The following is an 18,550-nucleotide window of genomic DNA, read 5'->3' as shown; positions in this document are numbered from 1 at the left end:
TTGTTTCATCACAAAAAATTAGTTTGTAGATTTAAAGTTTACTTCCAAAGCACACTTAACTTCACCCACTTACTCTGTGATGGTAGAATGGACTAAAGACCAAATGTTCTGTGTTTATCGTTTTTCTTCGAGGTTTCGTTTTCAGCTCATGAATGCGTCAACGTCTGCTGGCTGAGTCTAAGGAAACTTCTTGTTCACTGGCTTTTACAGCATGAGGCAGCTGTGGAGAACACTGCTGTCTTCACCTAAGACGACAGTTTGAACATCTTACAAAATAAACTGCAGTAGAACTATCGCTCACCGTCACCAGAAAAACCAGGCAGCAACTCCTAAAGCACACGAGGTGAAGAAGACGATCAAGTGCTCTACCTGCTCTGCCAGGTGGTCCAGGGGGTCCTTGGAGTCCTTTCGGGCCCTGCAGAGCCTGTCCCGAAGGTCCAGGAGGGCCGCTGGAACCTGGAGGACCAGGGGCACCGGGGAAGCCTGGGTCTCCTTTAGATCCGGGGAAACCAGGACTGCCGGATGGACCAGGAAGACCTGCGTCTCCCTTAGAACCTTTACAGGTAGTGAGAGGCAAAGTAGAGACAATAATCACAACAAACACGACACTGTAACGTGTGTTCACACAGTTTGGTGGGTGGTAACCTACCTGGCAACCCTGGAAGCCCACTAGGACCAGGACCACCGTAACCAGGAAGGCCTACAGTGGAAACGAGCAGAATTTAACAAAACCAAATACATTTAAAGAAGAATCGAGCAGCACTGATCCCTGATGAGCCGAGACTTACCGGGCTCTCCTTTGACTCCAGCTGGTCCGGGGATCCCATCACGACCTGCCTGACCCTTCTCTCCGGGCAATCCAGGGCCTCCTGGTCGACCGGGCTCCCCTGGTCTACCTGGGGCTCCTGTGAGACCTGGGGCACCTGGCCCGCCATCGAGACCCTTCGGACCGGGGATACCAGGAGAACCTGACAAGAGAGCAAAGGATTACTGCAAGTTTAGCACCAAACATGTCTGCATGTCTGGAAACACGACTCTTCTGGCATCTGATGTGTGTTTATGTCCTGCTGGACTCAATATGGCCGCCAGGATCACTTTTTGACTTCTGAGAGTCCTTCCTAAACCTGCTGTGGTTGACTTCAGACGTACCTTGGAACCCTGGCAGGCCGGGGTCGCCTTTGGAACCTGGTCCTCCTGGTATACCTGGGAGACCCGGTGATCCTGGGGTTCCTTTCAGTCCTGGACTTCCTGGGAAGCCTGGCTGGCCTGGCTCACCCTACGAGAGACGAAACACAAGTGTGAACCAAAATGTGAACTTTCCACTTTCCAAGGGGAAGTTCGTTTCCGTGGTTGTGTCCTGCACCTTGAATCCGGGTGCTCCAGGCGGTCCAACCCCAGCAGAACCTGGTTCACCTTTGGCTCCAGGGAAACCAGGACCTCCTGGCTGTCCTGGGGATCCTGGCCGACCTGGTGAGCCTGGTAGACCCTTCTGGCCAGATGGTCCTGTGGTGCAATTGCAGAAAGATGTCCAGAATTTATTTTGAAAAGCATTTTTTAATCCTGACCTCGAACATCAGGACATCTACAGCAGCTGGAATGCAACGACGTGATAAAAGCAGGCAAACCCACCTGGGAATCCCATTTCTCCCATGCCACCTTTTAGTCCTGGACCTCCAGGGGACCCTGGACCTCCTGGGATGCCAGGATCTCCCTTTGGACCTGCACAAAGCAGAACCAGTGTGTTAGAAATCTCTTTGCATCAGTCTGTGTGTATTTATGCTGTATGTATCGGGGGTTGAAGTCAAACCTTGTGGTCCGGGGATTCCTGGGCGTCCGTCTGATCCGGGCAGTCCGGGGTCACCGGGGAGACCACTGATGCCTTTCTGACCTGGAAAACCTGGTGAACCTGTAGAACGCACACACAGCAATAAAATGTGTTAAACAACAGCACAGAGTCTGAAGCTGATATCAAAATGGAGAGGCCATGAAAAGGTTTTCAGCTGTACCTGGTAGTCCAGGATCTCCTTTGGCTCCCTTTGTGAGGACTGACGGCGGGCTGGTTCCTGGGGGCCCCTGGACACCGGGGTCTCCCCTCTCTCCTTTACCACCAGGACCTCCTGGTCCACCATCTCTACCTGGGAATCCAGGTTCACCTGTGGAGCAGGACGAGGGAATCAGAGAAGTCCTTCATTACATGAAACATCATGACTCACTCCTTTAAGGCACAGGTCGCTCTTTCTATGCTTCCTCATGGCTTAGAAAATCAAAACTAGTGTTTACAGTTGTTAAATATACAATAAAATGTGTGTTAGTGCAGATTTAAATTACAGAACTCCTCCCCTTAAATCTGAACAACATCTGTATGATCATATCATCTGCAGTGTGACCTTCTCAGTCGTTTGCATCACTTTCAGCATCGTGTTATATTTTAATTACACGTGCATTATTTACCTCTCAGGTGCAATATGTTAGTTTCATGATGCGTTTATCTCATTTAATAGTTTTTTCTGAGCAACATCTGGCACAAGGATTTTCTTTCTCATCTTATTCAGTGTACATACCACTTCCTCTACTGAAAGAATAACTTTAGATGTATTTTGTATTATTCATGTCTTTTAGGGCTGGGTGCATGAGTTCTCTGTGAGGTGTTTGGATACCTTTAAGTCCGGGACCGCCTGGCCCTCCTGGGCCTCCTGGTCCTCCAGAGGGTCCTGGAGGTCCCATCGGACCCATGTCTCCTTTCTGACCTGCAGCCAGATAGAAAGAAATAAACCAGAGAAGAAAATATTTAATTACAAAATAGATTTAAAAAAGGCCAAGTCAGTCACACAACTACGGCTAAATCCACCAAACTGATGGGAGCGACCAAAACCAACATACACAGACAGTTAACTGGTCACCACGCTAGCTGTTCAATTAACCAGCAGCTAGTAAAGCTGCTTATTCAACTCTCTAGTTAGTCAATAAACAACTTAGAACTTGGCAGCGTCTGTTTTCAGAGTTGTTTCTGAAACGTGGAGGTTTTGTTCTCATATTCTCAACTAAATCTAATCTGACTTCACTGACGACTAAAATGCAGGCACATCATCATATAAATAAAAACAAAACACTTTTTATTTTGACAGAACAGACTGCGGGGATGTGATATATGTTTTAATCTTTGACCGTGGGCAGAGAGACTCGGATTATGTTTGACGTTTCTTTAGCTTGTCTCTGGTAATGATGTACCCAATCAGAGACAAGATACCAACTGCTAGCTGTAGTTTAATGATGCCAGAGTGACGCTCTACCTGGCAGTCCAGGAACGCCATCCCGTCCTGGTCCTCCAGGGGGTCCTGGGGATCCGACTGGTCCTGGGGAACCTGGGAAACCAGGACTTCCTCTGTCTCCGGGCAGACCAGGGATGTCTAGACCTGGTGTACCGGGGTCTCCTTTCTCTCCATTCGCTCCAGGGAATCCTGTAATCATCACATCCAGACTTTATCCACTGACTGGAGGGAGAGTGTTTGAGGTCAATAATGATTTGAGGCGATTTGGATGTTGTCTTGTTGCCATGGTAATGAGTCCAAAGATGTAGAATCTGACTGTTTTCTCATTACAAGCACATGGAAGTTGTGTTTAAAGCAGTCGTACAAAATAAAAATGCAAGCATACTAAATGAATCAGTCGCACAAAGATATCGGTGTCACATGTGATATCTTTCACCATTTAATGGCACTCAGCCGGCACCAGTATTGGGTCACAATACCTTTCTCGCCTGGGCATCAGCGGGTCGCAGGTAAGGCGTGTTTCAAAGCGCAGAAGGCGGAGCGGATGAGATGAGGAGAACAAAGTATAATGCATTAAATGCATTAAAACATCTACATGAAGCCGGTTTTCAAACACTCTGAATATGCACCAGAGCTCGGTGTCGCCGACGGTCCAGCTGCTGCTCAGAGCTCTGCAGCAGTTTGTCGGTTCGGGTTAGTGTGCGGTTTTTGTGTGCATTCAAAGAAGAGCGGTGGGAGGTTAAAGCGCTGACAGACGGTGGTGCTGCAAATACCGGTGAACCGAAACTCGTGAGGAAGAAAGCGGCGACATTAAGATGCGGAAGCCCGACGTGTGGAGCTGTGACATCGAAGCTGTGCAAACAGTGATGCAGCCAAGAAAGGCACATTTCTGTTGGCGGCTCAAAAACAAAAGTGCACTCCAGTGAAAGCAAACACAAGACGAGGACGTGAGGAAACATCCCCAGATCAAGGTCCGGTTGCCGTCCAGTAGTGAGGGAACCGATGGAGGCCTCATTCAGTCTGTGCACACCTTGATCACCAACACACCCAGAACGGTGGCGTGTGCTTGTAGAGCAACCGTAGGTCTGGTGCACGGCGGTGGTCACGTGGAAAGTGTGCAGTTTAAACCCTCACATCTAAATGACACCTTTACAAGCTCAAAAGTGGGTTTTCATGCCACAGATATTTCAAAAACATGCTAAAATACAGAACAACATGAAAGAACAGAGTCACAGTTTCCCTCAACATCAGTAAAATGTCTGTAACCATAGTTACCGTCTCACATTTTCTGAGCTAGTAAACATCTGCAGTCTGAAGTTGTCTTGAAGGAAAATTAACCCATTTCAAAGTTCTGTGCCCTACCTGGTGGTCCCATCAGGCCTCCAGGTCCAGGGGGCCCTGGGGGTCCCAGAGATCCAATGCTGGAGGATCCAGGTGGGCCACGAGCTCCAGGTATACCAGGTGTACCGGGGTCACCTGGGCGGAGACAGGAGAAGGAGTGACGGTCAGCTCAGAGGACAGTGGAGCGAATCCTTCACAGCAGCACTGGTTGGTTCTGCAGAATACCTTTTGCTCCTGGAGCGCCATCAAATCCAGATCGTCCTGGTGCACCAGGGCCTCCAGGGAAACCAGGATCTCCCTTCGGTCCGGGGAAACCTTTAGATCCAGGGACGCCCGGTAAACCAGGAGGTCCAGGAAGTCCGAAGCCGGGTTCGCCCTGCGCCGCACACACGGATATTATAATGGACTGTATTTAACTAAAACTATTCGGCGTTACAGAAGAAGCTGCGTGAAAACCGTTTACACAAGAATTGCTTTTTTAATTAGTGGGAAAATATGATGATGGATTCAGCTGCAGCTCATTTACAGCTCGGCAGGTTCTCTACGTCGGCTTCACCTACATGAAATGTGTTCACACTAAATGATGTATTCATCAACTTTCTACGGTTGAAACTATCCAGAGGATTATTTTAACAAGACACACCAGCTATGATATGCAGGTGATTACATTTTCCTAGAAATTTAGACTAGAATTCTAGTTTCCAACAAATTCAGAGCTTTCTTGAATTTCCCATAATTCATCCATTGAGCTGTCCATCGGCCCACCTTGGGTCCAGGAAATCCAGGCTGACCGGGGAGTCCATCCACTCCTGGTCTTCCAGGTCCTGCCGGAGATCCTGGCTGTCCGGGGATACCTGGGATTCCTGGAGGACAGAAGAAGAAGAGACGGTGAGGGTGGAGTGAAAAGATAACAAAGAGACAAGAGGAGGAGATGTGAAGATGCAGAGAGACAGTGAAGTCAGAAGATGTGCTGTACCTTTAGCTCCGGGGGGTCCTGGGAGTCCGATGCCTGGGAGTCCGGGGTCTCCTTTAGCTCCTGGTAAACCAGGGAACCCAGGCTGTCCAGGCTGACCTGGGGAACCTGACCACAGAGAACAGCAGCAGATTTGTGTCATCGCAGTCGTCCTGCTTGGAAAAAACACACTTCACTGTGAAAACGGTGCTTGTGTACCTGGTGAGCCGGGCAGTCCGGGCTCTCCATCCAGTCCTCTGGGTCCTGGTAAACCTTTTTCTGCCACCGTCAGGCCCGGTTCACCTTTAGCTCCTGCACGGTGAGAGAACGCACAGGACAAAGGATAGCTTCAGTCACAAGATAAGATGTTTGCTTCATGTCAAGCTGCTGGAAACAACAAGGTCTTCTTTGGTTTTAAAATAAAACCATCTACGAGTGTTTCGGTGCACTGCGACACATCCAGAAGAAACTCATCAAGAAACAAACCAGAATGGATCTCAGCGAGCCTGTCGGTTGTTCTGATCAGCTCAGACCAACATGAGAGAAAAAAGATCCTTTAATGACCTCATGAGTGGTTTAACTGCAGCTTTTATTTTGGATTTAGCAGCAACGTGTTTGTCCTTTTTCCAAACTATTTCTAATAGTGAGGAGCTGAGCTGGGAGGGACGCTGCTGCTAAAATCATACGAAACATTCACCTTCATCTCCATCTCTTCATTGTTTGTGACGTTTTGATTTTTCATATTTTCAAGGAATGTGTTTGTTTAAATGTCATGTCTTGTTGTTGCTGCGCAGCCTTGTCCAACAGTCACTTTGCTTTTTATTGCATGTGACAAATTAAACTCTTGAATCTTGAATCAATATAATTTATCCTTAAAATGACCGTGTTGTGAACCTGCATTGTTAAAAATGATCAATGAACATGTCAGAAGCACACTGTCCAGGTGCCAGCAGCCATCCTCTCACAGATATTGAGATACCTGGTCAGAAACACTGACTAAATGTGAAGTGATCTTCTTACCAGGTGCACCGGGACCTCCAGGTCTTCCTGAGACGCCCTGGATACCTTTCTCTCCTGGGGGCCCTTGAGGTCCAAAGCCGGGACCACCTGGGGGGCCCCTGTCTCCTGGAAGACCGGGAGCACCGGGCTCACCGGGGAGTCCTCGCTCTCCTTTCACCAGCAGAGAGCCCTGTGCAGCACAAACACACATTAGTGATGAACTGATGGCGGCTGACTCGATGGTTGGTCGATGTTCTGCCACCTACAGAAGCTCCTTTAGCGCCCTGAGGTCCAGGCTGCCCGTCCCGACCGGGGCGACCGTCCAGACCGGGCAGACCGGGGGGTCCAGGGAATCCGGTGTCACCCTTGTCCCCCCTCCCACCGTTGACCGTGATGGCATCACCCGGGTCTCCCTTCTCTCCGGGGTAACCTGGAGAACCCTGAGGACCAGGAGAACCCTGGAAGGAGAAAAGGAGAGAAAACATGAGAACTGTCTTTGGTCTGAAAGTGGTCAGAAACGACAGAACTACATCCCATCTGTGCATCAGGAGCTTTAGCTAAAGCTCGCACAACATCTGTAGAGGTGCAAACAGCTGTTTTCAGGTGAGGCCAAATCTTTTCTGTCTCAGGGTTTTAAGTGAGGAGTTCACTCACAGGAGCACCGATACCACCGGGGGTCCCTGGGAAGCCTCGGTCTCCTTTGGCTCCGGGGCCACCAGGACCTCCTGATGGAGGAAACACAAGAAGAACTTTAAACACATCCGTCCTCAGACTGCAACACGTTTACTTCACGGTGTCTGTGACAAGAGCCAAGTCATGTCCTCTGTCAGCAGCTGGTAGCATCAGTATTATGGGATGTCTCACAGTGTCAACAGTCAGACTGCATTTATGACATAGAGTCATAGAAACAATCACTGGTACCCTGGATGTGGTTCTGGTTCTGATCATTCACCAGAGGAAACTTTACCAAGTGCATTCTGGGTAAACGTTTCAGGCTCATATCAGCATGTGTGATGGTGGTTGTTCAGAACCAGTTCTAAACAATGGAAGGACCGTTTTACTTCCAGAAGATACCAGCTGACCATCTAGTAGACATGAGTCATTCTCTAACTGCACAAAAACCCAGCTGATGGAAACACTGGTTGGTTTTATGCTTCTGTGAAGTTCTGTTTGCACATTTGAAGTCACTGAGATAATCCAACAGCTGTGTGCAGTGAAGTGGGTCAACAATCCGCTGCTGTGGATCTTTGAGTCTTTGACAGAGTGAAGATAAAGTTTGGGGGCATTACCGGGGAATCCAGGCTGTCCTGGAGGTCCTTGAGGTCCGGGGAGGGAGCTGGTGCCTCCAAAGCAGTTCACACAGGTGTCGCCCTTCTCACCTGAAACAGCATCACATCACGAACATCAGTTTTTCTGCCACACCTCCGAGCTCTGCTCCATTACAGTGTATCTTGTGTCTGACCTTTCTGGCCCGTCTCTCCGGGGTAACCTCGTTCTCCCGTCAGCCCAGGACTTCCAGGCTCTCCTGGGATGCAGGTCTGTCCTCCGCTGGAGATGCCTGGAGGTCCGGGGCGCCCTGGGGGTCCCTGCGCTCCAGGAGACCCTGGGCGTCCCGGGGGTCCTGGCAGAGAGATACCTGGAGGGCCCAGTTCTCCCTTCTGACCTCTCTCTCCGGGGAAACCTGGAGATCCGGGCCCGCCGCCGCCGCCGATGGATGGAATTCCTGGAGCTCCTGGAGGTCCAGTCAAACCTGAAGGAGGCAGCAGAGTGAAATGATTTCCTGAGTTAGGCCTCCAGCTGCTTCTTATTTGATCAAATTAACTCTCAAAATTGTGAAACATGTTCTGTACAGTTTCTGAAAACATGTTTGGACTTTGTTTTTTTTTTACTCTGAGGTGATTTGGATTTATTTAACATTTGCTGGATATTTGATTTATAATTTGATAAATTATTCAAACATCTTCACATTTTTATGTATTTGTATTTTGCTGACTCATCAGGCTAAACAAAGGTAAAACAAAACTGACAGACAAATGGAGTGTTTCTCCACGTGCTGAAATAAGACGGGCCGTAGTTCGATTACTAGCCTTTCAAACTTAGCCTACAAACTTTCATTGTTTGCTCAGATACCCAAGTGTTTGCTGTAAGTAATAACATAATTTGCAAGTCATGTAAACAAGTCTGTGCTCGTTGTTTGGTGTCTGTGAGTTTGAGTTTACCTGGAGGTCCTCGGTCTCCTTTGAGTCCAGGTGATCCGGGGTACCCAGGCTCACCTTTAGCTCCGACCCGACCGCCCGTTGACCCACCGATCACCTGACGGGTTGAAGGAAACAAACAAACCAAAGGACAGGGGGACGCTCACTAAACTAGTCCAGACTACAGAAATCATTTAGTGCATTTAAATCAAACAAATTAAATATGAATAAGCTTTGATGACAGAAATGTCATAAATGATTAATACATTATATTATTTAACATAGGAGATGTTAGCAGTGGTCAAAAGGTTCAAAATATGCTTTTAATTATCAAACTTAAGGAGCAAATAAACTAATTTAACGATTAAGGAGTAAAAGGAGAGAAATGTCACCACCTGGTGGCCAGACGGAGGAACTGCACCGAGGCGTCACTAACACAGAGGCAGCTGTCTCCATCTTTAAAATGATCTTTTTCAAAATAGGTTTGTCCGATCCAAGCACTTTTTAAAACTGATTTTAACTGGCTTTATTGAGCACTGAGCTCGTCCTGGTCCTCTGTCACAGCTGAAGCTCAGTTTGTGGCAGGAAGCAGCTAAAACGTCTGCAGGCTGGGAACATGTCCAACGGGTCGACTGCTGATTTTCACTTTGTGCGACAGTGAAAATGAATCCCTGACATCACGTTGAAGCTGAATTGTGATTGTTTCAGTGCTCTAGTTTTACCGCTATGCTGCTGCACTAAATGCACCTACGATACGATCGGCTTATTTTTGCTCGTTTGCTTTTTTATTTTGTAAAATACAAACATCACTAAGGAAGAGCTTTAATGTAGAGAGATAATATTCCTCTTGATGTACAGCAGATGCATTGATTTTATTAACCAATATGTACTTGAAGTGAGAACACATATTTTAACTATGAAATCGGATCAGAACTCTACTTAATATGAAATGATTCTGAGCAGATTGGGGGTAAAAAAACAAACTAATTCTTATCATCAGGTGCAGTTTTTGCTGGTTGAGCCACAGTCGTCGTGGAAAAGCAGAATACGCACCACTCCTGGAGGACCTGGGAATCCACGGTCACCTTTGAATCCCTACGACGAGAAACGACGGAGCGTCACTTAAACATCACATGATTCACTGTGAGACACGACTTTTAGAGAAGATGAGATGTTCTGCTGAACCTACTCTCTCTCCGTCTCTGCCTGGAGGACCTGGGAGGCCCGACTCTCCTTTGACTCCCTGACAAAGAAATGAAGCAAAGTTAAAACACAGAACATGAGGGGTTTTTTTTAGAAAAAGGTCACGTTTCTGGGAGAACCTACGGGGAACCCTGGAGGACCTGGATCGCCGTCTTTGCCTGGTTTGCCCTGAAGAAGAAGAAAAAGATGATTGGAGACAGAAATTTATCTTAATTTCTCCAAGAATAGCAGCTAAAAATGCATGTTTGTGCTATGAATGCTGTAAGGGCCGATGGTGCAGCTATTTGGGGAAAATGTGAATACTTTGACCCGTACGTTCTTCTTCAAAGCGCTGTTTGAAGGTTAAGACTCACTGTTAAGGCCTCGGTTTACTTCAGATGGACTCAAGGCTGCAAATGTGTGCAGAAACCTTCCCGAGTGCAGGTTAAAACACCTGCTTCATGGCTTCCTTCTGGCTGCATCTTAGTGCTTTTTCTAATAAGTCAGCTGCTTGTACGTCTACACGGTAAAAGCAGCCGTCGATCCTAAAAATGACGCATTCAAGTCAGCTCGTTTCAGAAAGTTCACCCGGCGGTACGTACTCTCTTGCCCGCCTCTCCTGGTTCTCCCTTCTCTCCTTTCTGTCCACCAGAGGGACCCTGCAGCGACAACAAAACCCACATTTGAATCCTTTAACAGAAGTCGTTTACTGCACAGGTTCTTCCAGCGGCGGGGCGGATACTCACAGGAGGTCCTGGATAACCTGGATCACCTGGAGGTCCTGGAAATCCTGGTTCGCCCTGCAGAAGAAACACAGACGTTCTGGTTTAAAGAGTCCTACAGTGAGTCTGTTCAGGGCTACGGGTCTGGTCATTCACTAAAATGTTTTGTTTAAAGCCTCAAAATGAAAACAAATCCAAGCTTTTAGTGATCATGAAGCATCAGAGGATTGAACAGACTCTTTAATAATCGCTCTGTGTTAAATGTGACCGTCCAGCTGTGCGACTCTTTCTTTTGTCCAACTCTTCGCTGCAGAGTTCCTGTTTGGAGCAAACGGCTCAACGCTGACCTCTGCTGGTCAAATCCATGTTTACCTGTCGAGCACCTGAAGTTTAAATAGACTCACATGCATGTTTATTATTTTTTTAAAAAAAGGCTCCATTCAGAGATGCAGACGACTGCTAGTCAGAAATATGACTCATAATTCATGATTAGAGGCAAACAAACGAACCAACGAGCATCAAATCTCCATCTTCAAAGACAAAGTCAAGTTATTTTATTTTACCTGAACATGACGTTTATTTCTACTACTTGTACTGATTGTTTTGTATTTGTCTTTTACAATCTTAACTACACATTATTTTTTTGTTTTATTCAGTTATTTTGGTTTGTTATTCGTCTCTACATCTATTTTTTTTTTTACATCCTGTGATATTTGAATTGCTTGTAAAGCGTCCGATTAGTTTGTTTGGTGCCATATATTTAAAATTCCTGCATTCTGTCAGATCAGATGTGATTTCCTTCTCTGAGCATTATTTATATGTACGATATGTTTTATACAGATCACTATGAGGTGCTGCACAGATCAGGCTTTTTAATAAAACATTTAACAGATTTTGTCCTTATTCGGTCTGAACTTTGATGAGAATCATGACTGTTGTCGTCAGACCTCACTTCCTGTTTGTTGGCGATAAGAACGTACTGGAAGATAAATGAAGCATCACAGGGGATGAATGATGAATCACACGAGCTGACACGAGGTAAGAAAAATACTGTCATGGTCCTAGATTTAAAAAATCAAAGCTACGTGGCTACTTGAAGTTTGGTTGAAGTCTGTTTGTGTTTCTGCAGGTTCGGGTCGGTGAATCAACTCCACCTTGTCTCCTCTCTGGATCTCCGTCTCCGGCGGCCTCTTCTGTTCCCCGACCTGACCGGGAGGTCCAGGAGGTCCTGGCAAGCCGGGTTCGCCCTGAGACCACACACAGAGTCAGACACCACTGATCACCAGCAGGAGACGCATCATTTCAAACTGGTACAATACCTTCTCTCCCTTTGGTCCCTGGAAGTTCAGACCCATGTTTCCCTGTTGAGGAGAAGCAGAGAGGTGGCAGACAGTTATCAGTCAGCAGGACAAGAAGATGTACAAACATGTCGTCTTTGTTTGAATCAGAAGATCTCACCTTTGGTCCCGGAGCGCCTGGAGGACCTGGACGACCCTGAAAAACACCACAAGTCGAGTTTAACTCCAAACTAATGCCGCTGGAAATAGTGGTAGACAGACGGTGACATCACGGCCCGTTACCTCGAAGCCTCTGGGTCCTGGAGGGCCGAGTGCGCCTGGTGAACCTGGAGTTCCAGGAATGCCCTGAGACACAAGGAAACATCTGATCAGGAGGGTTTCTTACCTTAATTAGGTGTCTATTTATGAGCATCACTATGAAGGTTTCAGTATTCCACATGTTGCCGTGCAGCTTGGTCACCAGCTTTCGTGCTCAGCACAAAACGGTGAAACGTTTGGCAAAGATCATGAACATCATCGAGATTTAAACAGATGTCGCAGCAGAGACCTGTCTGCTGACACTGTGGGGATTTGTCAGATCTTGAGAATTATTGTGTAAACTGACTTTTTAAAAAAAGATTTACTCCAATAATTACAATTAATAGGCAGAAGCACAGCTCTGGGTTCTGTGCATGTGTATTATTTCAGCATATAAATGAAAAAAACACACATTTTATTCATCACAATCCCACACATAGCGCTCCAATTGGGGCTGAAATGAGGTGAAATACTCTTTAAATCACTTCGGCCTGATCGATCTGGTGTGTTTCGTCTCCGCCAGAGTCCAAAGCGACGACTAAATAATCTTTAGCCGCACGCTGCTAGTTCTGAAAAGGTTAAAAAAGACCAGAAAAGGAGAGCGTTGGACTCACAGGAGCTCCTGGTAATCCGGGTAATCCCAACGCTCCTTTCTCTCCGAATCGATTGGTGGAAATCACGTCACCTGGGTCTCCCTGGAGACGACACAAACACAACCAGAGGAGCTTCTTTACAACGTGCACGAAGAAAAAACGTTCCTGCAACGTTTCCGACTGACTTCAACTCAAAGGAAACAAAACAAAACTCCAGAGGACAGTTGGGGGAAAAAATCCTGTTTTACTAATTTAGTAAAAAACAAAATGATCAAAAAAGCACAATAATAAAAGCCACAGCAAACAACTAGCAAAGCTTTTCTCTGATTTAACATAATGCTAACACATTCATGAACACACCACGATGCAGTTTGTTATAATTCAACTATAAAGAGTCCTAAAAGGCATTTAGTGAATCATTGTTGGTAGAATTCGAGCTTCACAGTCAAACAATGATTGAAAACATACTTCCTGGATGTTTTTGCTTCTGGTGTGTGATCATGTAGCTGCTCTGTTCTTTCCTGATGAACCTGATCTACGTCCTATCTTTATGAAGCTATCTCCAGAGTTACAGGCCCTGCTGTGGATGAAGAGTCAGCTGATTCTGAGGAGGTGAAGCGGGGACTTTTTAAAGGTTTGGTAGAGTTTACATGGAATGACCTGTCTATCAGAATCAAATCTAGACAAGCTGGTGTTGAGTTTCCACCAGAGAACGACAGAATATCAAACCTCTGAACCCTACAAACCTGCTGGAGTGCTAGAGGCAGCAGGTTATTCTTTAAAAATAGCCAAAATTCCCCTTTATGAGAGCCTGAAACTGTAAAAAACGTTCAACTGGTGCATGAAAAATCCTCTGGGATGAGCCATCCTGCAGCAAAATTAACCAAACTACAGCCTAAAATCATAATAGTTCATCTAAATTACTTTATTCTACATATTTCATTCAAAAGTGAACAAAAATAAATACCAGATGGGAAGTAAAAACTAAATTATAAACTCCAGCTCAGCTGCTGAAGATGGAAGCTGACGACACTGAAGCTTTATTTAATTTAATAAGGAACTAAATAAAACCAATTCACCAGAAGATCAGAGACAACAGCTGATTCACTAAACCAACACACTGCTTTAAACACACTGGACGCTCACCTTCGGTCCCGGCACACCAGGTGGACCCTGTGGAGCAGAAAGACAGGAGAGTTTAAAGCTACAGAACCAGAGCGGAGCCGGATGATTGTGGCAGAAGGCTGCTTCCTGTGGGACTCACCGGGAGGCCCTGAGCTCCGGGGATCCCTGAGCCTCCTGGGAAACCTCTGTCGCCCTGGACACGGACAAGAAACGGGTTTAAACGCATGAAGCTTCAGGCCGAGCTCCAGGAGAAGTGGACTGAGTTTCACTGGAAGCTTGACTCATGTGAGAATAACACAGATATGACAGAAATAACTCGATATTTAACGTTTATGTGCATGAAACTGATCCAAGCTGGTCCATTGTTACCCTGTGAGGCTGTTCTCAGTCTAATGTACTGCTCTGTTTTATCAGAACAGTCTATTCCCTCCAGATCTTCATCACTTGTTATGATGCGGAGCTGCTAACATCTGCAATGACTGTGTTGCGTACATGTTAAACATTTATGCACCGAGTTTGTGAGTGATTCAAACAGGACGCAGCCGGACGCAGGCTGGACCTTATGGTTAGATGTATGCTAATGAAAAAATGAAGGAAGGAGAAGTAGGGATGTGAGTCTGGATGTAAAGTGCTGGACGTCGGGCTGGAGGGATCACAGGACGGCAAGCTTTAAATCAGTTTCATCTAAGTTTAAAAAGCCCAGTTTTATCTTCTGCAAGGCCGTCCATCGGGCACCTTGGTTCCGTTGCAGCCCGGCACTCCTCTGGGGCCTGGAGGTCCGTCCTGGCCCGGCAGACCCTGACAAACACGAAGCAAAGACGGATTTAAATCACGCGTGTCGCCGGATTTTGGCAAAAATTATTTCAGGAGGATTTCAGATCTTTGAAAACTCACCGGAAGTCCTGGTGTTCCTGGAAATCCTGGCAATCCAGGAGGCCCCTGTCAGAAAGGAGGAGATGAACATGAGTGATTTAAAGTTTCTGCACCACAGACTGTTTGAACTGAGGTGAAACAGGGACACCTGCTGGCCACACTGGAGTATTACAGCCTACAGTCACTGATTACTGGGATAACTGGAAAATTAATCCTTTTCAGTCAAATGGGAACAAAACACAAAAAACAAGTGACGTTAACGTGCAGCTGTCACACAGTTTAAATAAAAACAACCAATGAAATCATGTATAATGTTTGTCTGAGTCTCTCAGAGCCTCAGAGTTTGAGGCGTAAACGCTGTTTGCAGGAGAAAATACAAAAAAAAAAAAAGCATTAAACTTACTCTGATTCCTTTTGGACCCGTTGGTCCTTGAGGTCCATCACTTCCCTGAGAGGAAGAACATCACAGAAACAGACGATGTTAATAACCGGAGCAGCTTTAGTATTTCTATTTTTGGTGCTAGAACCCGGAGGCCTAATCAGGGCGACTCATCCGGCTCACCTTCTCTCCTCTGCCTCCGATCGGGCCCTCTGGTCCGGGGAACCCTGGGACTCCTGGCTGACCGGTGAGACCTGGGAAACCCCTCTCACCCTGCATACAGCCAGAGACAACAAGGACGACACGTCTTTAGCTCCAGTCAGAAGTAAACGGACAGTTACACACTTTATTCTGCAGCTGTGTGTCGTCTCAGCGTTCAAGTTGCACAAAGAAGAGTCGAAGTTTGTCCATATTTATGCTACAGATTGCTTTTTATGTCTTATTAGGTTGTGTATCTTTATATTTGTCAGTGAAGCAACTGTTTTTAAACCCAACTAGGCTGATTGTCATTAGTAGAAGAGTAAAGCTCATCGATCTGTAACCAGCTTTGTGTGCTGCACTTCTACCAACATACAGAATTGTTCACAGGATTGTCTGCATAGAATCAAGACTTTAAGGCAACTGAAACACCGTTCTGGCTTCGTCACATCTCACATAAAACACAGCGACTGCTAAAAGCCGCCAGTGAGCTGCACCATGATGAATCTTCCACCAGGTGAGCCGTCTGACAGGTAACTGAACTCAAACCGAGCAGAGACAGTCATAAATTCAACTGTTCGGCATGAAGACACTGAATGAGATGCTTCACTGTGGTGGTGAGAAGCTGCGTATTCGTACGTATCTTTACCCACCTTGGCTCCTTTCACTCCGCTGCAGTCACATTTGGATCCTGCACATCCCTGGCAAGCCTGGTGAGGAAACGAGAGAGCAGACATGAGCAGGTTTCATCCATCAGGAGCATAAATACTGACGGCTGCAGACAAAAACCACCAGACACGATTAAATAAGTCAGGTCAGGTCGCTGTTATTCACACGAGACATTTAAAACAACCGATGATGAGCCAAAGAAATGACAGTTACATTATAGATGAACCAAATATTGCACCGACTATACCAGATAGAGGTACGGTGGTTTATTATGTTAGGATGCTGCAGAGTCGTGTTTCACCCTAACTGTGCCATAAAACATGTGCCAGAAATGCTTGAAAACACTTCAAACACGACCCAGAGCAGGTTGACTTTAGAACAGAATAGATCTTTATTGTCACTGTTGAACAACAGCGAAAGGAAGTTCAGCAGCTCTCAAGAAAAGAGCTCAAAGTCATCACCGAAAGTAGAATAAGGACAAAATAAATTAAAAACAACTGTGTGAGAACACGTTCGCTCTGGACGTAGTACAATAAATATAATATACTACATGTCAGATAGGTTCATAAAGGAGCAGCTATTAAAAAGACTTTCATTCTTTCATTCATCACCACTTTTATTCTCATTGAACTCCTGCCCAGCTCATGCTTGCAGCCACCAGGTGGCGCTCCGTCATCGCGCTGCAGTCTCTTCCCACAGAGCCGACGTCAGCAGATTCTCCTGCAGCTTTGTTTGATGCTGAGAAGACGGCTGCAAGGTCAGCCAGGACCAAACAGCTTAATATCAAACCAAAAACACATTTATCTTCCCAAACGCTTCGGTCGGTCTCACCAGAAGTGACCGATTAGCTTCTCAGGGGAGGAAAGTTAATGGGCAGCCGAGCAGGGAGGGACGGACGGACGGATGGACGGACGGGGGAGTGGGAGTGCCAGGCTGCTGATTAACTTTTCCCAGGCCTGTTGACTCTGTGGATGCCAGACGGGCATCGATTGCACGCATGCCAGGCAGGCAGGTTGTGAGAAAGACGGAGAGGCAGCGAGTGCACGAGAGACGACAGACCATCAGCATTCTTGTGTGTCTGCAGAACCTGCTGCTGGTCCAGGACGTCATGGCTTCGCTGCTTTATGGGCGCAGAGAGGCTGCAGAGGCATCTTCTGCTTTACTGGCTCACCAACGGTCCATGAACATCCAGGGAAAGGCAGAAAACTGAGAAAATGTCTCGTTCAACCCACAGTCTGAACCTCAGGACTCAGGCAGACGATCCTCTCATTGGAGGAGATGAAACCAGAAAACACAATCGGATCAGAGGAATTGTTGAGAAAGCAAAGATATGAAAAATACAACCAGATACCAGATGTGTGGCAGGAAATAGATAAGACAGTTATGTGTTTGGTGGCTCCCTATGAAGCTAAACCTGAAGCAACTAACTTTATTTTCTTTATCAGTGAAGTTGTCTGTAATTTTCCAGATTTTTACATTTTATTTTAGATGTGATGCTGATGTGTGGCAGTAAACAGACAGGCACACTACTTTGATCAATCAGTGTAATTGAACATGAGAACAATCCCTGATTAGCTCCACCTCATCCTGTCCTGACATTACAGGCAGAAAACAGCTGTTCACATCTGCTCCGGTGTGGATCTGCTGGCTCGTTGTTCCAGTGTTTGCTGTTTGCTCTCCCGCATGCCGACACTTCTCTCTGCTTGTATGAAGCTGCAGTGACTGTATCCGTGTTTCAGCACCTCAAAGGGCAGCGGATCGGATTCCTGCAGCCACGTGCACAGAAAACTAAATTAACCCGAGCACACACGGGCTATACTTGGGGTTCGAAATGCAGTAAAACATGCAGATAGAACATTATAGCTGCAGGAAAGTGGACTCAAACTGCTCGTCCTGTAAATCAGCTCAGTTTGAGTCACTCAAGCTTTTAACTGAAGCAGAAGGACTCGTTGCTTTTTGGCCTTCTGATGTTAAATGACGTTAAGATGTCATGTTCGTGACTTTTCTAAGCTGCCGTTCACTCGGATGCGTCCTCGTGTTTTGTGTGATTTGTGTTCGTCAAACTGTTCAGGAAAACTCTGAAGAGCCCGTGTTGCTGCTGTTTGTATGCAGACAGAGAGCGTCAGAAACCAGGTGTTAACGGCACACTGACAGACTGTCGAAGGCACATCTGCAGGCTGCTCGGAGGGTTTGGTTGGATTTTAACGGGCCGCAGTCTGTCGCACAAACCGTCACCTGGACTGGAGGAGGCCGAGCAGCAGACACACACATGCCTGAATACATCAGCGTGTGTTTTTACAAGCCTTGGATCTCCACATTAGCGTCTGGTCTGCTTCAGCTCAATGCCGTCTGCTCTCCCACGCCCAGGCCTGCAGCTCCCTTCACCTCCATCTCTTCTTTCTCTTTGTCTGCATCCATCTGCTGTCCTGTCATCTCTGCACTCATCCCTCTTTGTCCA

At 46.7% G+C, this 18,550-nt stretch overlaps 1 protein-coding gene across 1 annotated transcript in view; it reads right to left on the bottom strand.

The window, feature by feature from the left end:
- The window catches only part of col4a5 (collagen, type IV, alpha 5 (Alport syndrome)), a 47,170-nt gene that overhangs the window by 9,267 nt on the left and 19,353 nt on the right, over positions 1–18,550 (bottom strand). The window contains exons 2-39 of the mRNA XM_008289811.1: positions 16,077–16,133; positions 15,409–15,498; positions 15,250–15,294; positions 14,868–14,912; positions 14,709–14,771; positions 14,113–14,166; positions 13,995–14,021; positions 12,870–12,950; positions 12,241–12,303; positions 12,119–12,154; positions 11,980–12,021; positions 11,815–11,907; positions 10,685–10,738; positions 10,541–10,597; positions 10,083–10,127; positions 9,946–9,999; positions 9,810–9,851; positions 8,781–8,874; positions 8,024–8,311; positions 7,851–7,940; positions 7,216–7,286; positions 6,828–7,019; positions 6,583–6,751; positions 5,782–5,874; positions 5,587–5,682; positions 5,376–5,473; positions 4,836–4,986; positions 4,632–4,745; positions 3,291–3,458; positions 2,658–2,747; positions 2,007–2,153; positions 1,808–1,906; positions 1,630–1,719; positions 1,364–1,503; positions 1,150–1,276; positions 789–968; positions 650–700; positions 370–555 (exon numbers count right to left, since the gene is read on the bottom strand). Of these exons, the coding sequence (XP_008288033.1) occupies positions 370–555; positions 650–700; positions 789–968; positions 1,150–1,276; positions 1,364–1,503; positions 1,630–1,719; positions 1,808–1,906; positions 2,007–2,153; positions 2,658–2,747; positions 3,291–3,458; positions 4,632–4,745; positions 4,836–4,986; positions 5,376–5,473; positions 5,587–5,682; positions 5,782–5,874; positions 6,583–6,751; positions 6,828–7,019; positions 7,216–7,286; positions 7,851–7,940; positions 8,024–8,311; positions 8,781–8,874; positions 9,810–9,851; positions 9,946–9,999; positions 10,083–10,127; positions 10,541–10,597; positions 10,685–10,738; positions 11,815–11,907; positions 11,980–12,021; positions 12,119–12,154; positions 12,241–12,303; positions 12,870–12,950; positions 13,995–14,021; positions 14,113–14,166; positions 14,709–14,771; positions 14,868–14,912; positions 15,250–15,294; positions 15,409–15,498; positions 16,077–16,133 (3,682 nt within the window). The remainder of the gene's footprint in view (positions 1–369; positions 556–649; positions 701–788; positions 969–1,149; positions 1,277–1,363; positions 1,504–1,629; positions 1,720–1,807; positions 1,907–2,006; positions 2,154–2,657; positions 2,748–3,290; positions 3,459–4,631; positions 4,746–4,835; positions 4,987–5,375; positions 5,474–5,586; positions 5,683–5,781; positions 5,875–6,582; positions 6,752–6,827; positions 7,020–7,215; positions 7,287–7,850; positions 7,941–8,023; positions 8,312–8,780; positions 8,875–9,809; positions 9,852–9,945; positions 10,000–10,082; positions 10,128–10,540; positions 10,598–10,684; positions 10,739–11,814; positions 11,908–11,979; positions 12,022–12,118; positions 12,155–12,240; positions 12,304–12,869; positions 12,951–13,994; positions 14,022–14,112; positions 14,167–14,708; positions 14,772–14,867; positions 14,913–15,249; positions 15,295–15,408; positions 15,499–16,076; positions 16,134–18,550) is intronic.

This window comes from Stegastes partitus, unplaced genomic scaffold, assembly GCF_000690725.1.
Source record: "Stegastes partitus isolate 25-593 unplaced genomic scaffold, Stegastes_partitus-1.0.2 Scaffold638, whole genome shotgun sequence".
NCBI classification, from domain to species: domain Eukaryota; kingdom Metazoa; phylum Chordata; class Actinopteri; family Pomacentridae; genus Stegastes; species Stegastes partitus.
This window is presented reverse-complemented; position numbering and strand designations above follow the sequence as displayed.